Source organism: Ambystoma mexicanum, chromosome 8 (genome assembly GCF_040938575.1).
Source record: "Ambystoma mexicanum isolate Mex_15411 chromosome 8, UKY_AmexF1_1, whole genome shotgun sequence".
NCBI classification, from domain to species: Eukaryota; Metazoa; Chordata; class Amphibia; order Caudata; family Ambystomatidae; genus Ambystoma; species Ambystoma mexicanum.
The window spans coordinates 1,133,656,699-1,133,681,696 of record NC_090929.1 but is presented as its reverse complement, the minus strand read 5'-3'; the positions used below and the strand labels follow the sequence as shown (position 1 = coordinate 1,133,681,696).

Genomic DNA, 24,998 nt, shown 5'->3' with positions numbered 1-24,998 from the left:
CAGACCAGATTTCTACCTCCACACCCTTTTATCAACTTCTAGGCAACACTGCTGCTGTACTTTATTTAATGTATAACTCAAATCAACACCTTTCGTTGGTTTTTCTAGCTTCTTGTGTATGCCATATGAGGTTCGGAAACCCCTCCAACACGCCATAAGCGCATCCCAGAGCCAACAGTAGGTAGCAGATCCCTATTCTGCATTATAAAGTCTTCGATTGCTGCTCCAATTTTCTGACAAAATTCCTCTTGCTCTAAACCACCAGACTGCACACATTCGACTGATCTCTCACTATCACTGCACCTAATGTTAGGATGCAGCTACCAACAGGCAATCTCATCAACTGCTCACATATTGAGTGCAACCAAGCACCCTATTCTACCCTACTCACTCGACTGACATGGACTATGGTCCCCATGGGCGTTCAACCAACAAGCACTTTGAAATTATACCAATTATACATAGAGTGCTATATAAATGCCAAATAACATAGCATGATAAATTAAATCAAAAGTCCAGTACTGGCAACTTCCTGATATTCCAACAATCGCAAGTGAACACTGTCTAAGCCAATGCAAAGAGAGTGGGTATTCCATATCTACTGAATGCAGCTCCCACCAGAGATCACTGGGTGCAGGCATCAACATGAGATCAGATAGGACCAAAGAGACCCCAGGGTTTAACTGTAATTTACTCCCTCTCAAATGATCTAACTCTGGACCTAAAATTAAATAGTGATCCTACATAAGCAGAGCTGCCCGTGCCAACCATGTAACCCTATTGAAAAATATATTGTGAGATCAACTTCATTATTGGCATAAATAGATCTTATAGTGAGTATGGTGCCATCTTGCATTTATCAGTGCACTAATACCATGGTAATAGCTACATATACGTTCAGTCAGTCACTGATTTTAGAATCTTTATCTCAGTATTACAGATCAGAATGGCCACCCCTTGAAATGTCAATGTATAAGAAGGAACCAACACACCTGAGACATCGAGGACCCTTAATTTGCCTCTCTCTATGTACGGCAAGTGCGTCTCCTGTAAGCAAACTATTTCATATTTCTGAATCTATATGCAATTATTGATATGTCTCAGCTTAGAGCGATAATTGACACTGTTTACATTCTGACTGCAGACGGACATAATAAACTGAAAAATGTCATTGTCTAAGTTAATTAGCAATGCATACTCTGTCTTCCTTTTTTGTTACTCATGTACCATTGTGTTACACCTAGAAACCTAGGTTCTTCACACAAGTACCAGCTGGAGACAGGATGTATAAAAAGTACTTTGCTTTATTTACAGCTCATCAATGCATTTACTTTGGATGTAGGCAGTGATACAGAGGAGAAACCCACTGGCCCATTCTCAAGCACACCAGCTCAGGTCTAACTGGTACTCTTGGAATCATACATGCATCACAGTCAAGCACCATTCTCTGAGCTGTCATTCAGTCACATGCACCAACATTCTGCCACCGTGCACGGAGGACCAGTGAAACAAATACATGATCTTACGAGTGCCACTCACTACACAAAAGAGCAAATACCAGGCATTGATATTCAATATGCCAAAACAATGGCCATAGGGTTTCTTCTGCTTCCCACCCTCAGCCCTGTCCCTTTCCACCCTCTCCCACATTACCCCACTCCCCCTTCTCCACAGGGACACCAATCACAGGTAACATACATGCAGTTAGCAGGTTCACGTGAAGTACACTGGAGTCATTAGGTAAGTCTTCAAGTAAGCTACTTTTAGTCAAGCTTCGTGTTACATGGAAATAAGTAAGTTCATAGTAAAATTGAAGGAATGAGACTCATGGGTTCCCACTAGCCAGGTAAACCAGCTCCAGCTAACAGCAGAAGAACCTGGGGTGAGGAACCTTTCTGGGGTGACATCACAGCATTCATCCAAAGAGGCACACATGAGGGCAATGCAGGAAAGGAGGCAGTGCCAAAGAGGGAGCTTTCTGCGGGGGCGCCTCCTATCTCTCAACTTCCATCATATTCACCCCTTTTCACAGTGATTGGGCTAAATCTTGCCGATATCCTTGGTCTAAATTGGAACACCCCAAAATGATAGATCATTTGTTTACTGTTTCTAGTACAACATAGTTAGACTACATCTACCTTCACATATTACTAAAATACCACAACCTCTAAATAACCTATAATTCCTCTCCTTCCACACTGACTATCAATTTTATTTAGTTAAATTATTTTGTTTGGTTAAAAACATTCAAAGAAACCCATATTATTTGGTTGCTATAGCAAAATTACATCCAAAATTGTACTATAATTTTCATATTAGTGTTTAGTTCCAAACATCGTTCAGTTACCAAACAATATGTGTATTTTTTTTTTTTTTTTGCGACTTTTTTTTTTATTTACTTGTATTTAATCATTTATGATTTTTTACAAGATTGTCATATGTGTATTTTTTTTAATCACAAAACTAAATCAAACTAAATAATGAACACACAAAAAAATATTGAAAACAGAATTTTATTTCGAAAAATGTTTTTCCAGGAAGTGAATGAGAACATGGATGGTATGTCAGAAACCACCAGATTTGGACTCCCTGAAGCAGAGCTCTTCCTAGTCTTGTGTCACTTGAGTTATACTATTTTGGATTGAAAGAACTTTTATTTTTACAGAAAAAAACACCATGCACATTTCACGAAACAACTGCAAGATGTGCAACAGTCAAATCATAACCTTCCACGGTTTTAGCAAGAATATTTAACATCTGGGGATCATCACCAAAGACACGAAGGAGCGAAGGGTAACATATTTATATCGCAAAGATGCTGATGGATGCGAGTCAGTCTCATTCGTGGCATCAGCACCCCCCCCCCCCCCACACACACACAGGTATCAGGTAATAATGTCCCCAAACATAATGTTGTGGGGCAAAGCCATTGGCAACATTATATATGGTGACATTATGTATGGGAACGGGTTGCTGGGTTGAGGGATGTCCCCTGCTACACTTGTAAAACAAAATGTGGGGGTTGCATGGGTGTCCCTCGCATGTTCAATGTAATAATGTCTCTGCAAAAAACAGTGGCCCTCATTACGACCCTGGCGGATTTTTTCCGCCATCGGCGGACTTTTCCGCCATGGCGCAAAGTCCCTTTACGCCATGGCGGATGGCGGACTTACCGCCCCATTCCGAGGTTGGCGGGGCGGTAAGTCCCCATTGACCCATTTACCCGTCCCCATTCCCATTTCGGCCCCATAGGGCTCAATGGGAGTGGGGAAGGCGTTAATTACGCCACCGTACACTACGGTGGCGTAATTAACACCGAGGTCCCATAGCGCCATGGATTTTTACGCCCGCAAAAAGCGGGCGGAAAAGTGACCATGGCGCTCTGGGAACTCGTAGTTGGCGGTAAGGGGTCGGCGCAGCTAACGCTGGCGTAAACCCCTTACCGCCAGGGTCCTAATGAGGGCCAGTGACTTTTTTGTCAGGAGACATTTTTGCGGGGACATTATTTCATGGAACCCCCACACACAAACTGAGGTAAGCAGCATCCCGGGCTACATCCACCACTGCATTCAGTCCTAAAGCATGCAGCAAGACGGACAAAGCTGATGTGCACGTGCAGCACTAAGAAGGTTGTGGAGGGCAAGCTATCTCAAAGAATGTTGTGGTGACTGCTGGGTTCAGCTAAATTGCCAAAATGCCCGATGGCCTATCATATGATCTCAGTCTCACTGACAGTGCATTGCATAGGCTACATCAAAATCTTCACGTCGCATCCCAAGCCACGCCACAGACTAACACACAATTGCATGAAAGAACATTGAACCACCAGTATCAGAAAGACCACTTCATGTACACACAAAGACAAGAAACCATGTACTTTACAATAACCAGATGACACAGACATACCAAGGTATGCTAAAGCCCTCACCTTACATACACATTACAGGGCATAAAGCATGTAAACTCATAGTCTGCCTCCTATGTGCATATTCCACATTACGTTGTAGTGTGACTCCGAAACACATGCCAAACTCTTTCATGAGGTCATACTCGCATACGCGTTCTAGAACCATGAACGGGCTATCAAGATATTCAGCTCACATGCAAGTACAAGATAGACAACATGCCAACTCAAGAACTCTAATTCATACTCGCTACATAACCTAGGCAAATGACCACACGTTTTAGACTAGACCATCGTCTACCGATCACAAGCATTCCCAATGCTAATGAGCCTTACTCAAGCTCCCCTGAACCTAATGATGTGGTGGGCAGGTAGAGAAAATATATGTGTGTGTGCCCACTGCATATTTACTTCACATAGACTGAAATCTGGCTTGAGAAATCATGAGAGCCATGGCATCTGATATTGTATTAACACTTACAGCTTCCATTAGTGAGAACACTTTAAGAAATGAAATACATTTTCGCATGGGAGTATCAGACTTCCTCTGGATGGGTACTCTTCCAATGGAGTTGCCGTAATTGACCATTTCTTTTTTGGGAGTCACATTTATTTTGCTCTGGAATGGACCGGTTTGTTGGGCTATTTATGTACTAGGGGCATACTCTTGCAAATAATCTACAGTCCAGAGGAACAAAGAGGGCCTCTTTGATGAACTGGATTTGTAAATCGGCTCCTTTTAGGACCCCGCCGACCTGTCTCGCGGTTCATGAATCATTGTGTTGAGAAACTCCTTAGCTTTAATTAGGGCGGTATCAGAAGGCACGCTCAGATTGGGCGTGACTCCTTTGCCTTCCCAGGACCACCCATCCTCGTCGCTGACTGACCTCTGGGTTGGAATGGTCAAGTAAAGGTTGGTGTCATCCACGTGATAGGTCTGTGGGGGATGGCAGCCCCCGCTCGTCACTTCACCGACAATGAAGGCGCGACCAAGTCTCTTCATTATGTAAACAAACTCTTCTGCCGCTCCTGTGGTGAGCGAGCTCGTAAGGATGACCAGCCCCTTCTTGGCACCATAACCTTCACCTGAAAGAGATCACAGAAAAGGTGTCTTGCAATGTTTTAAATTTCAACTTTTGATTAGAGCGTCCATTGAGGGTATTCAAAGCTGTTATAGACTCGTTATTTTCAAATATCTCAGCTGCACAAAGGAATGTAAACCAACGCAGATCCGGTCTAAGTGTACAATAAAGTTACGTACATTTGAAGACATTTGAGGGCTCAGTAATCTAACCACAGATCTACCCCTGGTCTGATCTAGTTGTAGACAGTCAACAAACAACAAACAGTGCGACTCTAATATTTGACGATCACCACACAAGAGACTTTCATGGGCCGACCATAAGTTGTAGCAGGACCTGAAACTCTAATAATTGAACATAAAAACATATTAATATACAGAGGTCATTAATTACATTCTCTCAGCTAATCAGAACGCTTGGAATACAGTAAACCTCTGGAAATTACTACATTGCAAACATTTGTCATAAGTAGACTCAGGAGCAAGAACAGGCACTGGAGAAGGAGCAATGCAATTTACCAGAAATATTTCTTTCAACAAGACAATGGGCCCATTACAAGTCTGCCGGTAACCGTGCTGGTAAAACTGGCAGGTTGCCGCTGCACTTGCACATTTTACCGGCGCCTGGCTTGCCTGAAACATTGACCCATTACAGCTCCAGCGGTCCGGGACGTCAGGCACCGGTAAAATGTTAATCCGCACGTTAATCCCCATTCCCATAGGACCGTTCCGCCCACCTGGTCTGACTTTGGCAGGCGGGATGGCATTCGCCGGCATAGTTGTACTGTGCCGGTCCGGTAACACCGGTGCTGGTAGGCTTACCAGCACCGTAGTTACCAGACCAGCACAGTCGGAATGAGGCCCAATAATTTTTTAACTGACCCTTCTGAGTCATCGCCTCCTGGCGACATCCAATTTAACCCTCCACAGTGAAAGTTAAAACGCAAAACAATGTTTTCAATTTCCAATAGCGACCATTTACTTTTACCTTCTTCCCAATGCAAACTTGTGGTAAAATTGCTACCTTTCAAACAACTTTCCAGTTCAATGCTTACCTTTCACTCTGTTATTAAAATGTACAAATAAAAACACATTTAACTTACTAACACGTTTTTTGCATGTAATTTACCCACTGCTATATTAAGGTTTTTACTTTTCCACAACTACAGAATCTATATTGATATTGCCCTTATGTGCTAAAAGCCTTATAACCGTCGGGAAGGGTCATATTGCTTGGGACAATGACCCTTCACTGTCTTAAGCCGCGAGGCTTAGGCAGGTTATTCTTCCAGGATAATGAAACCTCTCGCTTCCTATAAGGCTATATTAGGTCCCTCTGTTCTGGCTTTAAGGATGGGCTATTGCCCTGTTGCCTATTTCTAAGCACTGCATAATAGCCTTTTCATTGGACCCTGTGCTGCTGCTATAGATATCAGCATATATTTGAGCACCTGCGCCCAAGAGATCATCAATGTATATGAAGCTTTGGTGCTCTAAAAAAAGATCGTCAACAGATTTGAAGCTCTGGTGATGTAAATATAGAATATCAACCTATACTGTATGATATGCAGTGATTATGTGGAATCACAAAACAACGAATCCAATTACAACAAATCCAAAATAACTAATGCCAAAATAACTAATTTGGGGAAAAACTAAAAATGGGGTTGGGAGTGGGAATAGTGGTTTTGTGGGTGGGAGAAAAGTACTCGGAACAACAAAAAAAAGGTTGGCGTTGGGGAGGGACCTCCAAAAACAACGAAAAATTAATCTATTTTTCTGTAATTAGTTATTTTGGTATTAGTTGTAATTGGATTTGTTTTTTTGTGATTCCACATAATCATATGTAACCATACTGTATCAGGTCTCAGTTTTCTATTTCTAAGAATAGAATATCAATACTGAAGGCCCTGCGGTTCTAAGTCCAGAACATTGGTGTAGATCAAGAAATAGTGCCATATCTCTTCCCATGGAATACCAACATGCATCAGAAGCTGCTTATGTGATTTTTAAATAATCTTAATGTGGCTTCAGTTTTTGATGTCTGAGTTTAGAATATGAACAGGTGTGAGGTTTTCTGTGCTATGCATTTCAAGTAAAAAAAAAACAGCATACTCTTTTGGTAAGCAATGCATATCAACAGAGGTCAGGCTTTAGTGGTCAATATCTTCTCTTACAATATTAAAACAGATCAGGCCAGGGCTCCCCAGAAGCAGCACACCCCTGTTCCAGGAGAGTTATGACCAAGAATTCATTTCCTTGCCACACTATTCCCTCTTGGTCTCTGGCCAAGCATTGAATTCCACAACATGCAAGCGTATACTAGTATTATAATATTAAGGAATGAGCACTGCTCGGGCCCTGGGAATTTTCTGTATTCCTAATAAAGTAATACCACTAGCTGCCAGAACCTGTCAGAACAGCTGGCTACTTTCTTCTGTTCCAGTAGTTCTTGTGCTGACTACCACAACAATAAAAGGGAACTGTTATTAATAAGAAATAAATCCCGTTGTATACATTCTGCAATATACATTGTTTTTTCCTCAGAAATGTACACAGACATTATGAACACCTAAACTCAAATGTATAAACTGATTGTGTTAATTCCCTAGAGCAGATCAGAGAATATCCTTGTGAGTGTTGTCAGATCGGTAGGATTTCTGGCCTCTACTGAAGCCTTTCTTGGTTTTAGCTTTTTCTTAATTTCTCAAAACTGAGATTTATGTTATTAAAGTCTAGAAATCAGAAACCAGTGAACAGGCCTAGGAGAGTGCACAGTTCTTACCAGCGAGCCGAGGAAGGGTCCACAGATCGGTGACAACGTCACTGGGTCTGCTGTAGACTTTGTCGAGGAGAACCGGGTTCCCTTCCTCAAGGAAGTATGAACAGAGAGCAGGAATGGACGACGTGGGGCCTCCGATGTTAAACCTGGTGAAACACAAACCTTCAGTCACTCAGAGAGCGGGCGTGGAGGATCCCAGCAGTGAGATGTATGCCGGCACTATAGCCAGACGGCACTATGCTTTAAAGCACCACTTTCATGATGTAAATGATCATTTGCAATATCCATTCAAGTAATAGAGACACAAGGCCGATTTGTCTAGCCTTTCACGTATTAAATACAGAATAATACTTCCAGGTATTACATACAGAATAATGTACCCCTAACTTTACATTTTAATAAAACTATAACAGGGTGACCAGTGGTCTCACTTTTGAGGGGACAGTCTTGGATTTTCACTCCATTTCCCTGTCGAGGCAATATTCTGCAAAGCATTAAAAAATGTCAGTTTTAAGATACAGCTTCAAAGCAATATGTCATCAGTGTCCACGTGTCTGACAAATGGTGAATACAGATACGGTTGCAGCCAGGGATGCCATTCCTCCAAAATGCTGGGGGTAGCGGAAGTGATATCACATGACCCGTTTGACCCTTGACCGCTGATGACATCACAAGAAGAGATGTTATATGACCCCGCCCCCAAGTGACATTGCGGGAATTGATGGCAAATGACCTTCTGATGCATTTATTTTTTTTTTTTGTATTTTATTTATTTGTATAGCGCACCAGGCCCAAGGGCAACTGGGGACATTATTTAGTTACAGGCATGGTAAAATAAAGCATTGGTATAGAATATACACATATACAAATTATACAAATTATACAACATGTAATTATAGACATGTAATTACAGTCATGGTAGAGTAAGGCAGTTTGGGTAAATATACATAAAAGGTCATTTATACAGGAAATATATAATGTGAAAGAGCAGGTCAGTAGCACTGTAGTGGGGACCCTGGACGTTGTGATCTAGGAATCAAGCAAGTCCTGGGCAGACAACCAAGCTGAGGCTTTGCGCTTGAAAGTCGGGAACAAGGTTTTCTTAGAGGATTCGGTAGTGAGTTCCACAGCTTGGCTGCTAGGACTGGGAAGCTGTGTCCACCAGATCTCTGCAGGTTGAAGCGAGGGACAGAAAGGCAGTTGGTTTGGGCACTTCTGAGAGGTCTTGCAGTGGTGTGTAGTGCAAATCTGCTGGCTAGGTAGCTGGGGGCTTGATTGGCGAGCCTTTTGTGTGTGAGGGTGTGTGCTTTGAGGGTGACTCTTTGGGAGACTGAGTGCCAGCAAAGACTTCGTCTGGATTCGGAGATGTGGAGGTTCCTGGGAATATTGAGCACCGCTCTGATAGCATTATTTTTAATGATTTGGAGTTTATTCATATTGCATTGGTTAGTCCCTAGATAGAGAGCATTGCAATAGTCAATTTTGGATAGGACCAAGGTCCTGGCTAGTGTGGTCCAGTTGGCTGGTGAGGGAAGGGGCGGCAAGCTGTGATGAGCTTGCAGGTGTATGAGGCCGATTTAACGCCTGTGTTTCCAGGCACTCTCATTTCAGCCAGATATAAGAACCGAAGGCACAGATGGAGGCGTGATTTGTTCATGATCACACATTTGAGGAATGTAATTTTCGTGATTCGACGTGGGGTCTGTATGTAAAACATATATAATGCAGTATTTGTAACAGGGTAACCAAAATCTCTAATGTAGGCAACAGCTAGTGTATGAAACATCTAGAGATCAATGGACACAGAAATACTCGATATCTGTGGCATTGATGTGTTAAAAGAGCCAAAAAACCACTCGACTCGGGAGGCGTGCGCTGTCTGTTTACCCAGGAGCTAAAAGCTGCACAAGCAAGGCCTGAAAATTAAATCATTGACCAGGATTTAGTATCAACAGAATTCCCTAGTCATAAATGTATCTATGAGTCAGCTACCACTACGATAGAAGAAACCTATTGTGTGGGTGTAAGCTGAGGCCATCTGTCTCTGTGTGCATTTATCTTTATGTTATGTGACAAGCAACAACATGTTGTCACCCACAAACCAGAGCCAAACAGAACACTTTAATGTCCTAAGCTTTGATACCTGACTCCACCTCAACTTTTTTAACGGGGTTAGGCGTGGGGAGGGAGGCTCAATGCATCTATGATTTTCAGAGCTCTTTGTGCAAGGTGCATTACTCAATGACCCCCCCATGGACCGGCCTGTGAATGAAGCTTTGACAAAGCGTTTCCAAGAAGGAGTTTGATTGGGAAGGGGTGGGTCACTCCATGGCCTTCTCACTTCTGAGATTCTATGTCCAGCACATATTTTCTTAAGCAGTGTTGCACCAGAGCAGGTTCCTGGTTGAGGTTGCAGCCCCTGATGACCAATTACATCATACTTGAATACGTTCAAAGTGAGCAGAGCCCAATCAGTGGCGTTGCACAAAAGTTGGGGGGCCCCCTGTGAGCCATGCTGAGCCCCCTCCACTCAAGCTCCTTAACGAAGCACAGGGCATGCCACACTCCTGGCCGGCCCAGACCACCACATGTGTGCAATGTCCATGAAGATTATGCCATTGAAGGTGCATGCACTAATCCAAGTGAAAGAAGTAAATATATTTGTTAAGCATGAAGCTTTCTAGCATAGAAAGAAGGGGCCAGTGCCTGGTCTTCAAATATACCAGCCACCACTGGTGGCTAGTGAATTATTTTATTGGAGGGTGTAAATATTTGCCACAAGTATGAGATTGCGACAGAGCATCGCGAGGGTGCCAAAATGAATTAAAACAGGTTTGGTGGGGGCCGGGGGTGGTTTTGTCGGGGAGATTCTTACTCCTACCATGAGAAAATATTTTGAATAATGGGTTAAAATGGTGCATTACACAGCACACATTCTGTGAAAATTTGGGTAAAAGGCCAGCCAGTTTGCAATCGGTTTTTTAGGGTGCAGGGTAACTCATGAAAAAAAGTACAATAGATGCAAGTCACCAAAAGTACACAAGTGCATTTCCCAACACATTGGCATGCTGGTCCCTTCAATATAGGCCAGTATAAAAAACATTTTCATGCTGGCTGTTCCCATACATTTCCATGCTGGCTCCACCAACAGATACTCATGTCAGCTTTGAGATTGAGAATTGAGAAACAAAACTGGCTCTACCAATATATGCCAGTAACCCTATGTTAGAAAATACTCCTGTTGAGTGGCCATTAAAAGTGACATGTCACAATGAAAAAACATATCCAAACTGGTTCCAATGTAAGCCAGTTTAGACCCATGAGAGCAATTATCATCCTTGCTTCATCATAGATGCTCAGTTAATTAAAAGTCATGCTACAGCATGAAATATACAGGCCCCTACACCAAAACGTCAGTCTAGCGAGATAATATTACTTATCATGCTTGCTTTATCAATGATGCAGAGTAATACATGTCATGCCACAGTAAGCAATGGCCAGACTGGCAGTACCAAAATGCCAGTCTAGCCAGGTAATGACACACATAAACTTGCCTTTGTCCGAAAATGCCAGTAAAGCATGCAAAGTCAATCAAGAATGTGTTAAAAATCCTCTAGCGATCCCCAGTTTCCCAGGGCTTTAAAAACACAAACACACACAGACACACACACATACACATGAATCCCCTTAAACCCACCCATGCATCTCCTCTCGGTCATTCACACTGCATTCACCACACATAAATGCACCCACCTACCCAGAACATGCACATACAATCACATTCCTACTCAGTCACCCACCAGTCACTCACCCATATACCGTCTTTCACATACACTCACACTTGCACCCACCCACCCAGAACATTTACACACACACACATTCCTACTCACTCACCAACTATTCACTCACCCATAAACCTCTCACGTCCACTTGCACGGTATGCTCCACACAGGAACATATCCACCCACCCAGAACATTCAAATACACACTATCACATTCCTACTTCTTCACCCACAACTCACTGACCCATACACTATCCCTCACGTCCACTTGCACTGCATTCTCCACACAGAAATGTACCCACCTAGAACATTGAAACACACTATTGCATTCATACTCTTTCACCCACCAGTCACTCACTCATACGCCTTCTCTTACATCCACTCCCACTGTATTCTCTACACAGGCACACACTCACCCACCCAGAACATTCAAAAACACACTATCACATTTCTTCTCATTCACCTACCACTCACTGTAAGTGATTTCAATCCGGCACACACCCAAGTCAACGCCTAGCGTGTAATGCACAACTGAAGTCCTTATTTTTTTTGTCCAAAAGTTCTTTATTCTGAACGATATACCACTCATATCACACCCCTCTCCTGGAACTCCCCTCACCCCCCCCCCCGGTCGCACTGAACCAGGAATCAGGCTGGTTTGCAAAGGTAAAATATTTATTTATGTATTTACAATTTAATCACACTATGTTTTAATGGGTACACAATAATCACCAATGGGGGGATGTAACACTGAGCAACCTCTTTAAAACACAAGGGCCCTCATTACAACTCAGGCGTTAAGGGTTAACGCCACCGTTAACCCTTAACGCCTGATTCCCACCTTAACGCCTGCTTTTTGCAGGCGTTAAGTTCCATGGTGCTAAGGCACCTTGGTGCTAATTACGGCACCGTAATTTACGGTGCCGTAATTAGAGCCTTCCCCACTCCCATTATGCCCTATGGGGCAGAAATGGGAATGGGGAAGGGAAAATGGGAAATGGGGATTTACCGCCCCACTCACCTTGTAATGGGGCGGTAAATCCGCCATCCACCATGGTGTAAACATAGTTTACACCATGGTGGTAAAGTTGGTGCACTTAGCACCTCAGTTGTAATGAGGGCCAAGGAGTAATAGTGAGCAAAACAATTCAGCACAGAAATAATACTTTTGTGTGTGTGTGCAGATCAGATAGCACTGTGGTTAAAGGTTCCCCCTGCACACCCCTCAACCCCCCAATAGGCAATGTAAGAGATAGGAGGAGAGCAGGTATTCAGGAATGGCAGTATTCAAACAAAATAACAATCCCACTTTCCCCCAGCAAACACAAGAGAAAAACGGAATTGACTGTCAAGCTGTCTAAATGGCTTTTAAAGTTATCTTGAGAATGGATTGGGCAAAAACACTAAAATGGTCACAATTGCTGAAATTGCTATAAATTCTTGTGGGAGTCGCTTTGGATAATTGCACACAAACACAAGCAATGATTTAATACCAAGAAACAATTTGAAATCTTAAAATTCAAGTCGGGAGCAATCAAAAACTGTTTTACACATGTCAGAATTTCCCGAAAACGAAATTCGCGGCAAACCTTTGACTGCGCGATAATCGCGATAACTAGAGAACGTATGGATTTGGGATACGGTTTTAGATGCAATTTAAAGCTGTGGATGTTAGCTACAAGATGGGTTTAATATAGGGATTGGACTAAGCAAGGTACATATGCTAGTGACACATCCATTCATGTCGTCAACTGGTTTTGGTTACCGCCTTCGCCAGGACGGTCAGTTCAAGCATCAGTAATGAACCTCCTTGATTGTATGTTATATTTCGCATTAGCATTGTCCCATAGTGTAATTTCTTCATGCTCTGGACATTACACACTCAGCATGGGACAAAGTAAGGTAGAGTCACTATTAGTGCTCTGTTAGAGAGATAAAATGCTTCTGAGGGCTAAATACATTTCATACATCTTAGATGCATCTCCTTGCCATATACAATCAACTAAATGTATGGATAAGTGCAGAGGTGGAGGGTAGGGGGAGAGATGGTGAATTGAGTTGTAGTGTCGAGATTTGTTGACACCCTGAGATAGGGCAATTGCCTACTGTCAGATTCCAATTGACAAGATATTATTTACTGATTTACCAGTGTGTAGATGGGAAGTCCCAAAATGTAGGTCATACATTAAGGACACCGTGGCCATGCTCACACTGCTGCACCTAAAATAGTTTGAACCAGAAACACAATGGCTAGTCCACCTAGACATTGAGTCTTTGTATACTAAAATTCCACAACAGGAAACACTGATATTGATTCAGAAAGTCCTGGAGAAATGTACCCAGCCACCACAGGTCCCGATTTAACTTATTTTGCAGCTGAAATTGCATTTACCAAAAACCTCTTTGTATACAATGAGCAGTTTTACAAACAGGTCTCGAGCAGGGCTATCGGGGCCACCTTTGCCCCTAGCCTAGCCAATCTGTATGTAAGTGCCTTCAAAGAAGACAGCATTTATGCAAACAACCCCTTTGCACAACATCTCGAAGTATGGCAAAGGTACATTGATGACATTTTCATCACCTTCATAGGCAATGGAGAACAACTAGATTCCTTTTTTGAATGTCTAAATACAAGGAGTATACATTTACGATTTACAATGACCAAAAGCAAAGAAGCTATCCAATTCCTAGACCTACGGATAACAGCACAACAGGGTACACCCCTTAACAACATAAAATGAGAGGTCACACTAGATCAACATCAACAACAAAATACATTGGAGAAGGCAATTACAGCTGTACTGAGTAACTCCCCTCCAGTGAACCAACTCAACAAAGAGAACAGTCTATTATGGCCAATGCTTAATGTTGGAGACACTAGCCTCGAGCATCCTAGGTTTGCCATCAAAAGATGTAAAAATGTATGCAACTTTTTAGTGCACAGTTACCAACAGACACCACAACATATTGTATCACAGACAACTTTATGGTATACCCCACGGGCGACAAGACATGCACCATGCGGGACTTCTGTTCGTCCTCAATCATCAAAAAGCAAATCCATAGAGATGGTTTGGACGACACTATGGGTACCAAAAGCATCATCAACTGGAGCACCCATAATGTGGTATTCCTGATCACATGCCCATGTGGCTTATGCTACGTGGGCATGACAGCACACAGAATTAAGCAGAATTGTGGAAAAGAAATTGTGCATTCACACAAAAAAACTGACAGCACCAATGGTCATGCATTTAGTGGAAAAATGACACTCTGAAAAAGAGTTGCCATGGATGATCATTGAAAAACTGACTATACCACCAAGGGGTGGGGACATCAACCACCTGTTGATGCTCAGATAACAACACTGGATTTCCTGGCAACACCTAGCCACAGCCTAGGCAATGGATTCCTTTTGCACATGGCAATAGGATTAGGACTGTTGGAGAAGTATATTGAAATATCACTAGAAGCATGTACACAACACCACTGGAGTGTGGGGTGCACGACAGACCAGCTAGCTCACTGACTGACCACATCAGGTTCATTTACATGCCCACCAAGCACAAAAAGGGAGGATAAAGCCGCCCACATAGACTACAATGTACAGAGGGTGGCAGACCATTATTGCCAATAGATAGAAACGTATGGAGACTCCTCATAAACAGCATCTGTATTTTAATATGGATGATGGATCTGCCACACAATGGTTACACTAGGATAAATGACAACCACTTGGGAAGCATACAGAATGAACAAATACAGAAGGCACACCTAAGCATTCTGTAACAACCATCTTACTACACAGAATAAGACATCCCATGCTCGATATTTTAAGATGGCACCCATTTAGGTTATCACCAGACAAAGAAAGTAAATGCCAGCATGATGAGCGGAGCGCGCTCAGAAAAGAAAATGTAACAGTGATGATCTCGAACTGAGACTTCATGATGCAAAAAGAGCACCATGCGATATGAAATTGCGTTATGGAGTTTCAATGACAGGGTTAGTGTACCAGGGAGAACATTTATGCGTTCACATTAGTCAGCTCATTTCAGAAGAGACAGCCTTACAAAGAAGATTCCCAATGGGCACGACATTCACAACTGTGTGCCGTACAATCAGGTAACCGAGCCACATCTTCCACTTCAAGATGGCGGCCGCCTATCAGACAAACAATGCAACATCTGAAAACCACGGATTCACTGAACCGTGGTTACAAAACATGCTTGCACTGATCGGCTCACTTAGTTGCAGCACCGGCTCACTTGGTTGCAGCAGGGCCAATCAGACGCGTAGGACATAGCTACACAGACTCAAGGTAAGAGCCCCAAAGTAGTCTAGGCACGCAGCACGCATTGCATAATAGCTGGTCACAGTGTGGACATGGCATACACAGCCACGAATGACCAACTAACAGGCTTCTAGCGGACATCATGCGGTATAGATGCACATTGCGTGCTTTACAACTGTGCAGATAATGAGTGGGAGGGGGTATGCTCATACCCTCCATGATATCTGTTTTTTGATAGTCTCTTGCATTGTTAAACAGCAAATGAAAACGAGGGGCATCCAGCAATAAGCGGCTGGCCCCAGAGAAATTAAGATTCACTTTAGATCTCATCAACAGCATGGAGCACCAGTGAACATGTACACATTGGTAAGTCAGTAAGTAATCTATTGTTATTTGGCATCTCACAGTAGGCAACAGTCCTGATTCGGGATGTCAATGAATCTCGAGGTATGACACCAAAACTCCAGTCAGAATCTATCTCCGTACCCTCCACCTCAGCACTTATCCATACATTTAGTTGTTTGTATTTCGCAAGGAGATGGATTCAAGATGCATCAAATGTATATAGCCATTGGAAGCATTTTATCTCTCTAATAGAGCACTAATAATGACTTTATCTTACTTTTTGTCCTACAGAGTGTGCAATGTTCAGAGCACAAATAAATTATGCTATGGGACAGTGTTAATAACAAATGGAACATATAATCAAGGAGGCTCATTACTGATGCTTGAACTGACCATCCTGACGAAGTTGGTAACACCCTTATTGCACCGAAACCGGTTGACAACATGAATGGATGTGTAGAGGCATAAATACCCACCTGGCTGAATTACTGGGATAATACATTTACAAGTGAAGTCTCTTCTCCCAACTTGCTTTTCTGAAATAATAGTTTTAAGCTTGCTTTTAAAGATATTGGTACAACGGTCAAGAATAAAAATGGGAATAGTCCAGTTGCGAACCAATGGAGTTTTAGAATTAGTTTAGACAGGGATAGGTCTTCACTCTGTGCTTCACCTAGATAGACAGCACACCGCCATAGCACAAACATACATCTGACACGCATTTCACACATGCCAAATACACATCACATTTAATAAAAAAGAAAAAAGCCTTCTTACCTGTTTTTCCAGCTTCGGTCCATCACTCCAGGCCACCCTCGGCACCTACGTGCTGCTCACAAATAGGAACAAGGAAGCTGGCAGAACTTCCTGGTTCCTGTACTTGAGCCCCAAGGAAGCCGGAGGTGAAGGGGCTGGAGCTGAATATGGCATGTGACACGTGCCAAATGCCATGGTCAGCCCCAACCCCTACTGCGTTCTTCCTTCTCGCTCTGCAGCCTGGCACAGCCTTCACCGTATTTCCACTGTTGCGACAGCTGTGGCTGAGTGTCGAGGTACTTGCTGGTGGTGGGTGCAGGTGAGAGTTGGCTGAGAGAGGTTGCCTCCTGGGGATCAGCACAGACATGAAGATGCTAGACCCCGGGGTGGAGGGAAGCAAGGATTGTGGACAGAGCACAGGTGATGCCGATAGATTTCCATGGCTCTGGGAAAACCCAGGCAGCATGAACAACTGCACTGAAAAGGAGCTACTCAAAGCGAATGAAGACTGGTGCTAGAAGTCCAGAGTGGCAAAGTTCAGACCATAGGGTGCCTTTCACTGGTATGCTGCAGTGAAAGAAGCTTTTGCTTTTGAAAGCTACTTCCAGTCTGATCTTGAGAATGGGGACCCTGCCTTTGACACATGGGACCTCTCGCTGGTGGTGTTCAGACACGAGTGATAAGGGACTGTTTGCCCTGAATTAAAGCGAGGACCAAATTCCCTTTTGGTTCCCATGCCCTCTATTTGCTAGAGCGAGGAAATACTGGCTAAAGCCTATTGTGTCTGATCTAATACAGGTCCTGCAGTGGCGGCTTTATCAGTCTGCACTTCTACTACACAGCCACATGTAGTTTATGGGCCACGCAAACTAAGCGCAGGGCGATCAAGAACGAAATACACAAGGGGTAATCAACAGCATTCCCGGGCCAACAAAAAGCGGGAGGCAAAGAAGGACTGGTTTTGTAGTTTGGATGCTGGTTTCTTTGAATCGCCACGTGATTGTTCTTTTCCCTGTTTCCTCCCTGTTCGCTTGGAAGGATAGCTCAGGGGTGACGCGCTCGTCTTGGAAGCAAGGTGACGCGAGGCAACACAGATTCGATCCCCAGGTCCGCGCTTAGAAACCTCTGGGTATTAAGCGTGTTATAAAGAACCCATTACATTTTCACTCCACAGACCCCGGTCTGGTGATGTTCACAGTATAAAAGCCAATTAACGTCACATAACATATTGACAACTGTAGGAGGTGGAGTGGCTATATATGTTATGGCCAGGCATGATGGCAATGGAAATAAAGAACTTGGCCGTGCATATTGAGCGAGGTATCCGTGGGTCTTGTATGTGACTGGATATCCATTGAGGGGGTTGTTTCATCGAGAATGAGAAGTCATTGAGTTTTAGTCTAATTTAATGGAATATCGTTTTAATAATATTGGCTGGATTATTGTTGTTCCATTGTTATTTATTATCTTTGAAGAGTGATGAATTTGCATGATTTCCTTTTGTGGAATGACATTTCTGAAATAAAGCAATAAACAAGAACATCACGTAGAGGGGCAGCTGGGATCTAATAAATAGAGAAATTGGATCTAATTAGCCACTGTGATGCCATGACTACAAGATTTTTCGATTGCAATGTTAATGTTAATAGCACTTATCGAGCGCAATTTAGACTCGAGGGTAGCTTGGTACTAAAAGGATCCAATTCTCAGAGAAATTAACAGTCATTAGTAAAATAAGCATAAACATCACACTACCTCACATCTGTAATAAGGACAATTTTTAGGGCCTTCCTAAAAGAAAAATGGTCCTCAATGGCACATAGAGAAAAGGGGAGCGAGAACCATAAGATTGAAGCTGCTACCAAGAAGGCTCTCCCACCAATTGTGGTACACGGAGTAGCAATAGATTGGATGAACAGAGGTTCTTCGAAGGGACATATTTGTTCAATTTCTCATGAAGATAGAATGATCAAATCCATGTTACTAAAACTGTAAAAACGTTGTGTGTCACTCTGGATTCTGAGTTATCTATGAAAAAACATGTCTCTTGTGTTCTCTCCTCTTATGGACTCGTCATCAAACTTCTCCACCAGATGAGTCCTTATCATAATATAAATAAATCGCTCTCTTCTTGCCACTACTCTAATTATCCCACACCTGGACTATTGTAACAGCCTACTTATAGGCACTTCCAAAGCTAATAGTAAGGGTCTGCAGACTACACCGAATGGCACAGTTAGGGCTATCTTTGGACTGGCTAACGGGGACCATGTGTCCGAATTAAGAAAATAACTTCACTGGTTGCCTATCAGGGAGAGAGTGAGATATAAGATTCTCTCTATAGCCTTTAAATGTCTACATTCAGCTGCACCTCAATACCTGGAAAAAAGAATGTCTGTTTCATTGCTTTCAAGAATCCTGCGCTCCAATAACTCCAACCTCTTAATTAAACATTGTTATCCCCTACAGAAATTTGGAGGCACCAGCTTTGATGTGAGGGCACCCCAGGAATGGAATTCCCAGCCCTCGTCATTAAATCCTCTCCTTCACTGACCACATTTAAGAAAGCGATCAAAACCTTTTTCTTTAACTCTCTGGGTTAGATTTCTTTCAATTACCTTTTCTCTCCTCTTGTCTGACTCCACTTTTGCCTGTCCCTTTACGTGCGCTCTGAGGCCCATGGGCGTGTAGCGCTCTATAAAAACTGCAAATAAACAAATAAATAAATAATGTGCCTGAGCCGAAAAAGGCTTGGTGGACCAAACAGATCAACTTACATTTAATTCTACCGTCCACTGGAAGCCAATGAAGGCTCCGGAGCGCAGGAGAAATGTGGGCGTATTTGGGCAGTCCCACTGCATGCCGGGCTGCAGAGTTTTGTACAACCTGCAGACGGTGTATCAGGGATTTAGGTTTGGAAAGCAAGGTAGAATTGCAGTAATCCAGTGTTCCAGAAATAATAGCTGAAACAGCCAGGCTCCGTAGATTACCCGTGATGTATGGAATAACCTTTTAAAGAGTTTTTATCTTTAAATAGCCAGAACCACATCTGGAACTGACCTGTGGTGCCGCAGAAAGGGATTGAGGCGATTTATATTCCTAGGTTCTTATCTAGAGAGACAGGTGTAGGTAAAGGGCCCAAAGATGAGGGCAAAAATTCATTGGTCCATAATGATTGGGCAGCAGGAGTACGGTCAGTTTTCTCAGCTTTCACCTTTAGCCAGTTCGGATTCATCCAATTTCCTATGTCTGCAGGACAGTTTCTCAGCCGATGGGCCATAGCCCCTGTTTGCTGTCGATTCTTAGGATCAACTGCGCGTCATCCGCATTCGCATAAAACAACAGCCACAAGAGTGTATAAGCTTAACAAGCGGCTAAACGTAAATGTTCAAAAGCAGGGTGGAAATGGCCGACCCCTGGGGAACTCCACAGGTTAGCGATGAGGGTGCAGAGAAAAAAAGGAGGAAGAGAGAGAACCTGTGTCAGATCAGCAAGAAAAAGACTTGTGCAAATGTGCACATTCTTACATGTATATTGTGTTGCAATTCGAGATACATGCCTTTCAATTAAAAATCCAATTACATTTCCATTAGCACCGAAGGTCCCACAGCATAACTGACTGGTCAAGTGCCAGGTGCCACCCGGAGATGTGACAAGCTATCTTCTTTGGAAAGTCTTTGCCCCCTTGGTGAAATCTAGAATAGTGGAGCAACAGCTGGATGTATGATTTGTGAATGGCCCATGTCCCAGAGCAAGGCGGCTTCAGCATTATTTTGTGGCTTAGTTCTTTCTTGGCTAAAGCCACAGATGCCTTCATCTGGCGCCCGCCAAAAGGGGTGTATTCAGTGAATCGCAGGCGGTGGCACTGATGAATATTTATTTTGCTCGTTTGGCTGCGCGCCCCACTCAACACAGCTGTGAGCCCAGCGTCAGGGGCCTGCAAGAGGCAGCAAACGTCGGCCACTGCCTTAGCATGTCAACTTCGGTGATGCAAGGCTGAGGGCTTCCAAGGAGCACCAGAGCCCGGACAACAACTTAGATGGATACACAGGGTAGTAGAAAAGCTGCACACTTGGGCCAAAGTAACACAAGGGATGCACAGCACTTCCGCAAAATGTCTGTAACTGTTTACATCACCAACACATGACATAAACGGAGAAAGTGATGGGTGGGGGGGGGGGTTCTTTGACCCAGGCGATGGAATGGTAAGTGACATTAAAGAATTTGACATCACAGGTATGTGAGAGTGGGAGATAAGAAGGCTTTAAACGAAAAACATAACCACTAGCCATGCCTGGGCAACTTTACATACCACACATAGGTGGCACCACCAAGACTCGTTTGCAGCTGGTTGCTCCCTGTGTGTAATGTGGCAGACAAACTAAAACATGATGGCATGGAAGGCTGCCCAGAGCCATAACAGTGGTTAGAATTAATTCAAACACTTGAATCCATCACTTTTGTAGTTCAAAGATACCTCCAAAATGGAAGAAGTCAGACTATACTGATGCTAGTTACTTTACATTGCTTTTGGATTTTACTAAATTTTCGCCTACAGAATTACTTTTTTCACATATCAACCCTTATTTTTCAACTATTCTCAGGAAGGTGAACCCACAGCATAGATAATGTACATGCAAGATTCAAGGTACCTCAGTGGGCTAATGCACCTGCTGCAGTGAGCTGTGTGCAAGCTGTGGGTCACATGTTTGTATCCTGGATGTTTCGTCACAACATGTAATCATTCCAAGGCTGATAGAATGAGTAACATTGAGTTGGCTCATGTTGGCTCATGTCCTCCTTTCTGGGAAGTGATAGGCGAGCAGCAAACTGCTACTTGGCTCGAGTCGTAGGGGAGCTTTTCCCATTCCACCAGCAGGAAACAGTGTGAGCAGTAGGTGGCACCCACAATTCTTGGATGGTGGGAGAGAGGGTTGAAAATGTAAAGCAATGTAAAGCAATGTGTAGACGGTCATGACTAGGCAAGCAGACCCATGTGTAAAATTAGTTTCTTCTCCTCTTTCCATCCCACCCCACTCACAAACTGTGTAGCAAACGCAGACCCCATGGCCAATGCCCCTAGGATGGGAGTGGTGAGATTACATCAGGCTGGAAGATTTCTTACACAGTCCAGGTCAAGAAAAGCCACCCCCTCCTACCAACCAAACATTGTAGTAGTTCATTTATTTAGCATGTTCTATTAGAAGAGTACCATGTCTAGCAGGTGATGGTGCCATGAGATATAACCAAACTAAGCGGACATTCACGATGTGATGTGCACTATTTAAGTAACTAATGTTACTATTATATGTAGGAAACACCATAGTCTATTAAACCAAGAATGAGTGAGGCTTTTTTTGCACTTTACAATTTACAGAACCATTTTTTAGGTGATTGCAATGTTGGCATGCAAAGAAAATAAGATCTCTTTTATTTTAGTATGTATGTATCACAGAGTTTATATCACATCAAATCAATACAAGATGGTTCATTTAAGAAAATAAAATATATTACATTGTATTTTGGTAAATGTTATCATAAAATATGAAGTCAGGACAAGATCTAGGGCCCGATTCATGGAAAACTGCGCAGAGATCCCACAAAGGTGGCGCGTCACGAACGCCTCTTTGTGTGTGTACTCAGGAGTTTTTTCTGCGCAATCCGTGTATTCATGGAATTTTCTGCGCAAACTGTCTGTATATGCAAGTCGCAGCCAGAACGTTCCTGACACGCCCCCGCGCAAAGCAGAAAGAGCCATATACAGCTAGCTTTGCGTGCACCTCTGGCGCGAACACATGCACCCTTGAAACAGTGTTTGGGGTGCCCCACAACCAGAACTGCACCTCGTCGAAACTCTGGAAAATCTGCGTGTGAACCCCCATAAACTGTTCATGCACCCGGCTACAGTGCATACGTGCACCCCTAAGTCAGTTCCGAACCCTGTCTGTGTGCATGCACTGCTAAATCCAATATGCGATCTGACTGCGCAAAGGTGAGTCCTATGCACAAGTGTATGTAGGCCTCCAGGAAAGAGAGGAAGTCACTGGTGACACAGAACGAGTACGGGAGCTCTATTCAGGCAAATTCAAGGGAGATGTTTGAAGAAATAGCGCAGCTGATGTCAACGAACAAAAAGACGTAACAAAAGTGACATGAAATAGGATGGCCCCTAACTGTAGTCTGCTGAAGGACTCACATGCGAATGCGGGCGATTAAGGAGCACTTAGCTACACTAGAGATCGAATTTAAGGAAAATGGAAAAGCAGCAATAAACGTCTGTTTCGAATCAAAAAATGGACACAAAGAGCACTGTGTAATCTGGAACAATTAAGCCACGGGAACAGCCTGAACTATGAACCCTGAACCCTATCAATCTGAACTCAGAATTACCCCATGCAGCATGGCACCACCACAGATGGAAGTTACTGTGATTGTTGAAGAATTAAGATTAGCGAGGAATTGACCCACGCTAGAATTTGCCCTGATCAGAATTTGTCAGAGTGAAAAAAGATGTTTTTTAATTATTATTGAATTGTATCCCCCTGAAGAATTTCTAGAATACTAAGTGTGCAAGATTGAATGTTGTGTAATGAAACATGTTGGGATAAATGGTTTGCAAGGAAAAAGGATGAGTGAAGAAAAACTGAAACCTATGTAAATTGTGAATTTTGAATTCTTTATCATTGCTGTTAGGTTCTCTCCAAAAACAAAATTACACGTTGTTTGTATTATTGGTGAAAAACAGAGATTGAAAACTTAAGATACATTTTTCAGTATTTGATCTATCTAATTTGGCAAGTGTGTTTTTAAGAAAAAATATGTTTTTAAGGTAAATAAAAAGTATATTTTTTTGATAAATACAAAGGATCTGTTGGTGACTTATTGAAGATAGCTAAACAGGATAGAGATATAATGCAAAGCTCTATCTTAACAGTCATACCATGACAGTCTGAAAAGACAAAGGGCCGTCCAAACAGGTTGTGTGTAAGCAATTGAATTTTTTTTTTGGGAGGAGGGATTGTTTGGATAGGTCCATATAAATATTCCCTCTTGTCTCTACCTAGTTTAGAAAATGCACCCTTAAATCCAACATGCGATCTCACAGCGCAAAGGTGATTCCTGTGCACAAGTGTCTGTAGGCCTGTCTTTGGGTGGCGGATATATTGAGGGCTTTTCATGGGCCTTTCCCTGACGACAGCTAGCACGGTCTCATTCTGTGAATTTGTGAGCATGCGTTAGACTACCTGCGGCCCGTCGCTCGTAATACCCACATTTTCCCATGATCTTCCAAATTTTGCATGTTCCGCCCCCTCCCCTGGTGCGATCTGCCAAGAGATGTGCCGTGCCTGCGCAAAGTCCTCCTCATGAATCACCAAACAGGATTATGCATGCGGTTTGGCGTGCAAAGTCCCTATTTGCCAGGCAGAAAATTCCATGAATGCATGAATCGGGCCCCTAGTCTATTCGACCAGTAAGTCAACTCATGGAAAGATTGCAAGACCTTCCTCTTCAAGGACTGGCTTCTCCTTAACACCTAAGTCCACACACCCTGCACTCACCACCATACCTGAGACTTGGTGATGTGCTCCCCACTGCCCCCACCCGAGTTGCTTATAGATCCCTTGTTGCCAATTGCCCACCCTCCCCTGTTAACTCTGTTAACTCCTGCTTTTTTTCTCTGCTTCCCTCACTGTGTTTTTCCTCTATGATTGTGAAGTGTTCCGTTGCTTCCTGAAGCTTGGTCCGCGCTCAATAAATAGACTTATAATGATAACAACAGTAATAATAATAATAATAATAATAATAATAATAATAATAATAATAATATATGAGATTCACAAAGAGAGTCAGCCATATATCTTGAAACAAGCTCCAAATCTGCATTATTAGATCAGAGACGGATCTACAAACACTCCCCGTCCGTCGAGAAGAAAAGAAAAGAAATGCTTGATGTCTTCGTTCTCATAGGTATCCTTCAGCAGTTCCTTGCTAGCTAAGACCCAAAGAGGCCCTTTGCCCCAGGCCGACCAGGGAAAGTCCTGGGTTCCCAGTGG

At 43.1% G+C, this 24,998-nt stretch overlaps 1 protein-coding gene across 2 annotated transcripts in view; it reads right to left on the bottom strand.

The window, feature by feature from the left end:
* Positions 1-2,497: 2,497 nt before the first annotated feature.
* RBP3 (retinol binding protein 3) overlaps positions 2,498-24,998 on the bottom strand; it is a 146,778-nt gene continuing 124,277 nt past the window's right edge. Inside the window, exons 3-5 of one of the 2 annotated variants that reach the window (XR_011268684.1) lie at positions 7,771-7,913; positions 3,472-4,990; positions 2,498-3,080 (exon numbers count right to left, since the gene is read on the bottom strand). Coding sequence is in view for 1 of the 2 variants with exons in the window: in XM_069611187.1 (XP_069467288.1) it covers positions 4,644-4,990; positions 7,771-7,913 (490 nt within the window). In the remaining variant the exon portion in view is untranslated. Of the gene's footprint in view, positions 4,991-7,770; positions 7,914-24,998 lie in introns of both variants that reach the window. The other variant, XM_069611187.1, reaches the window with a different exon arrangement.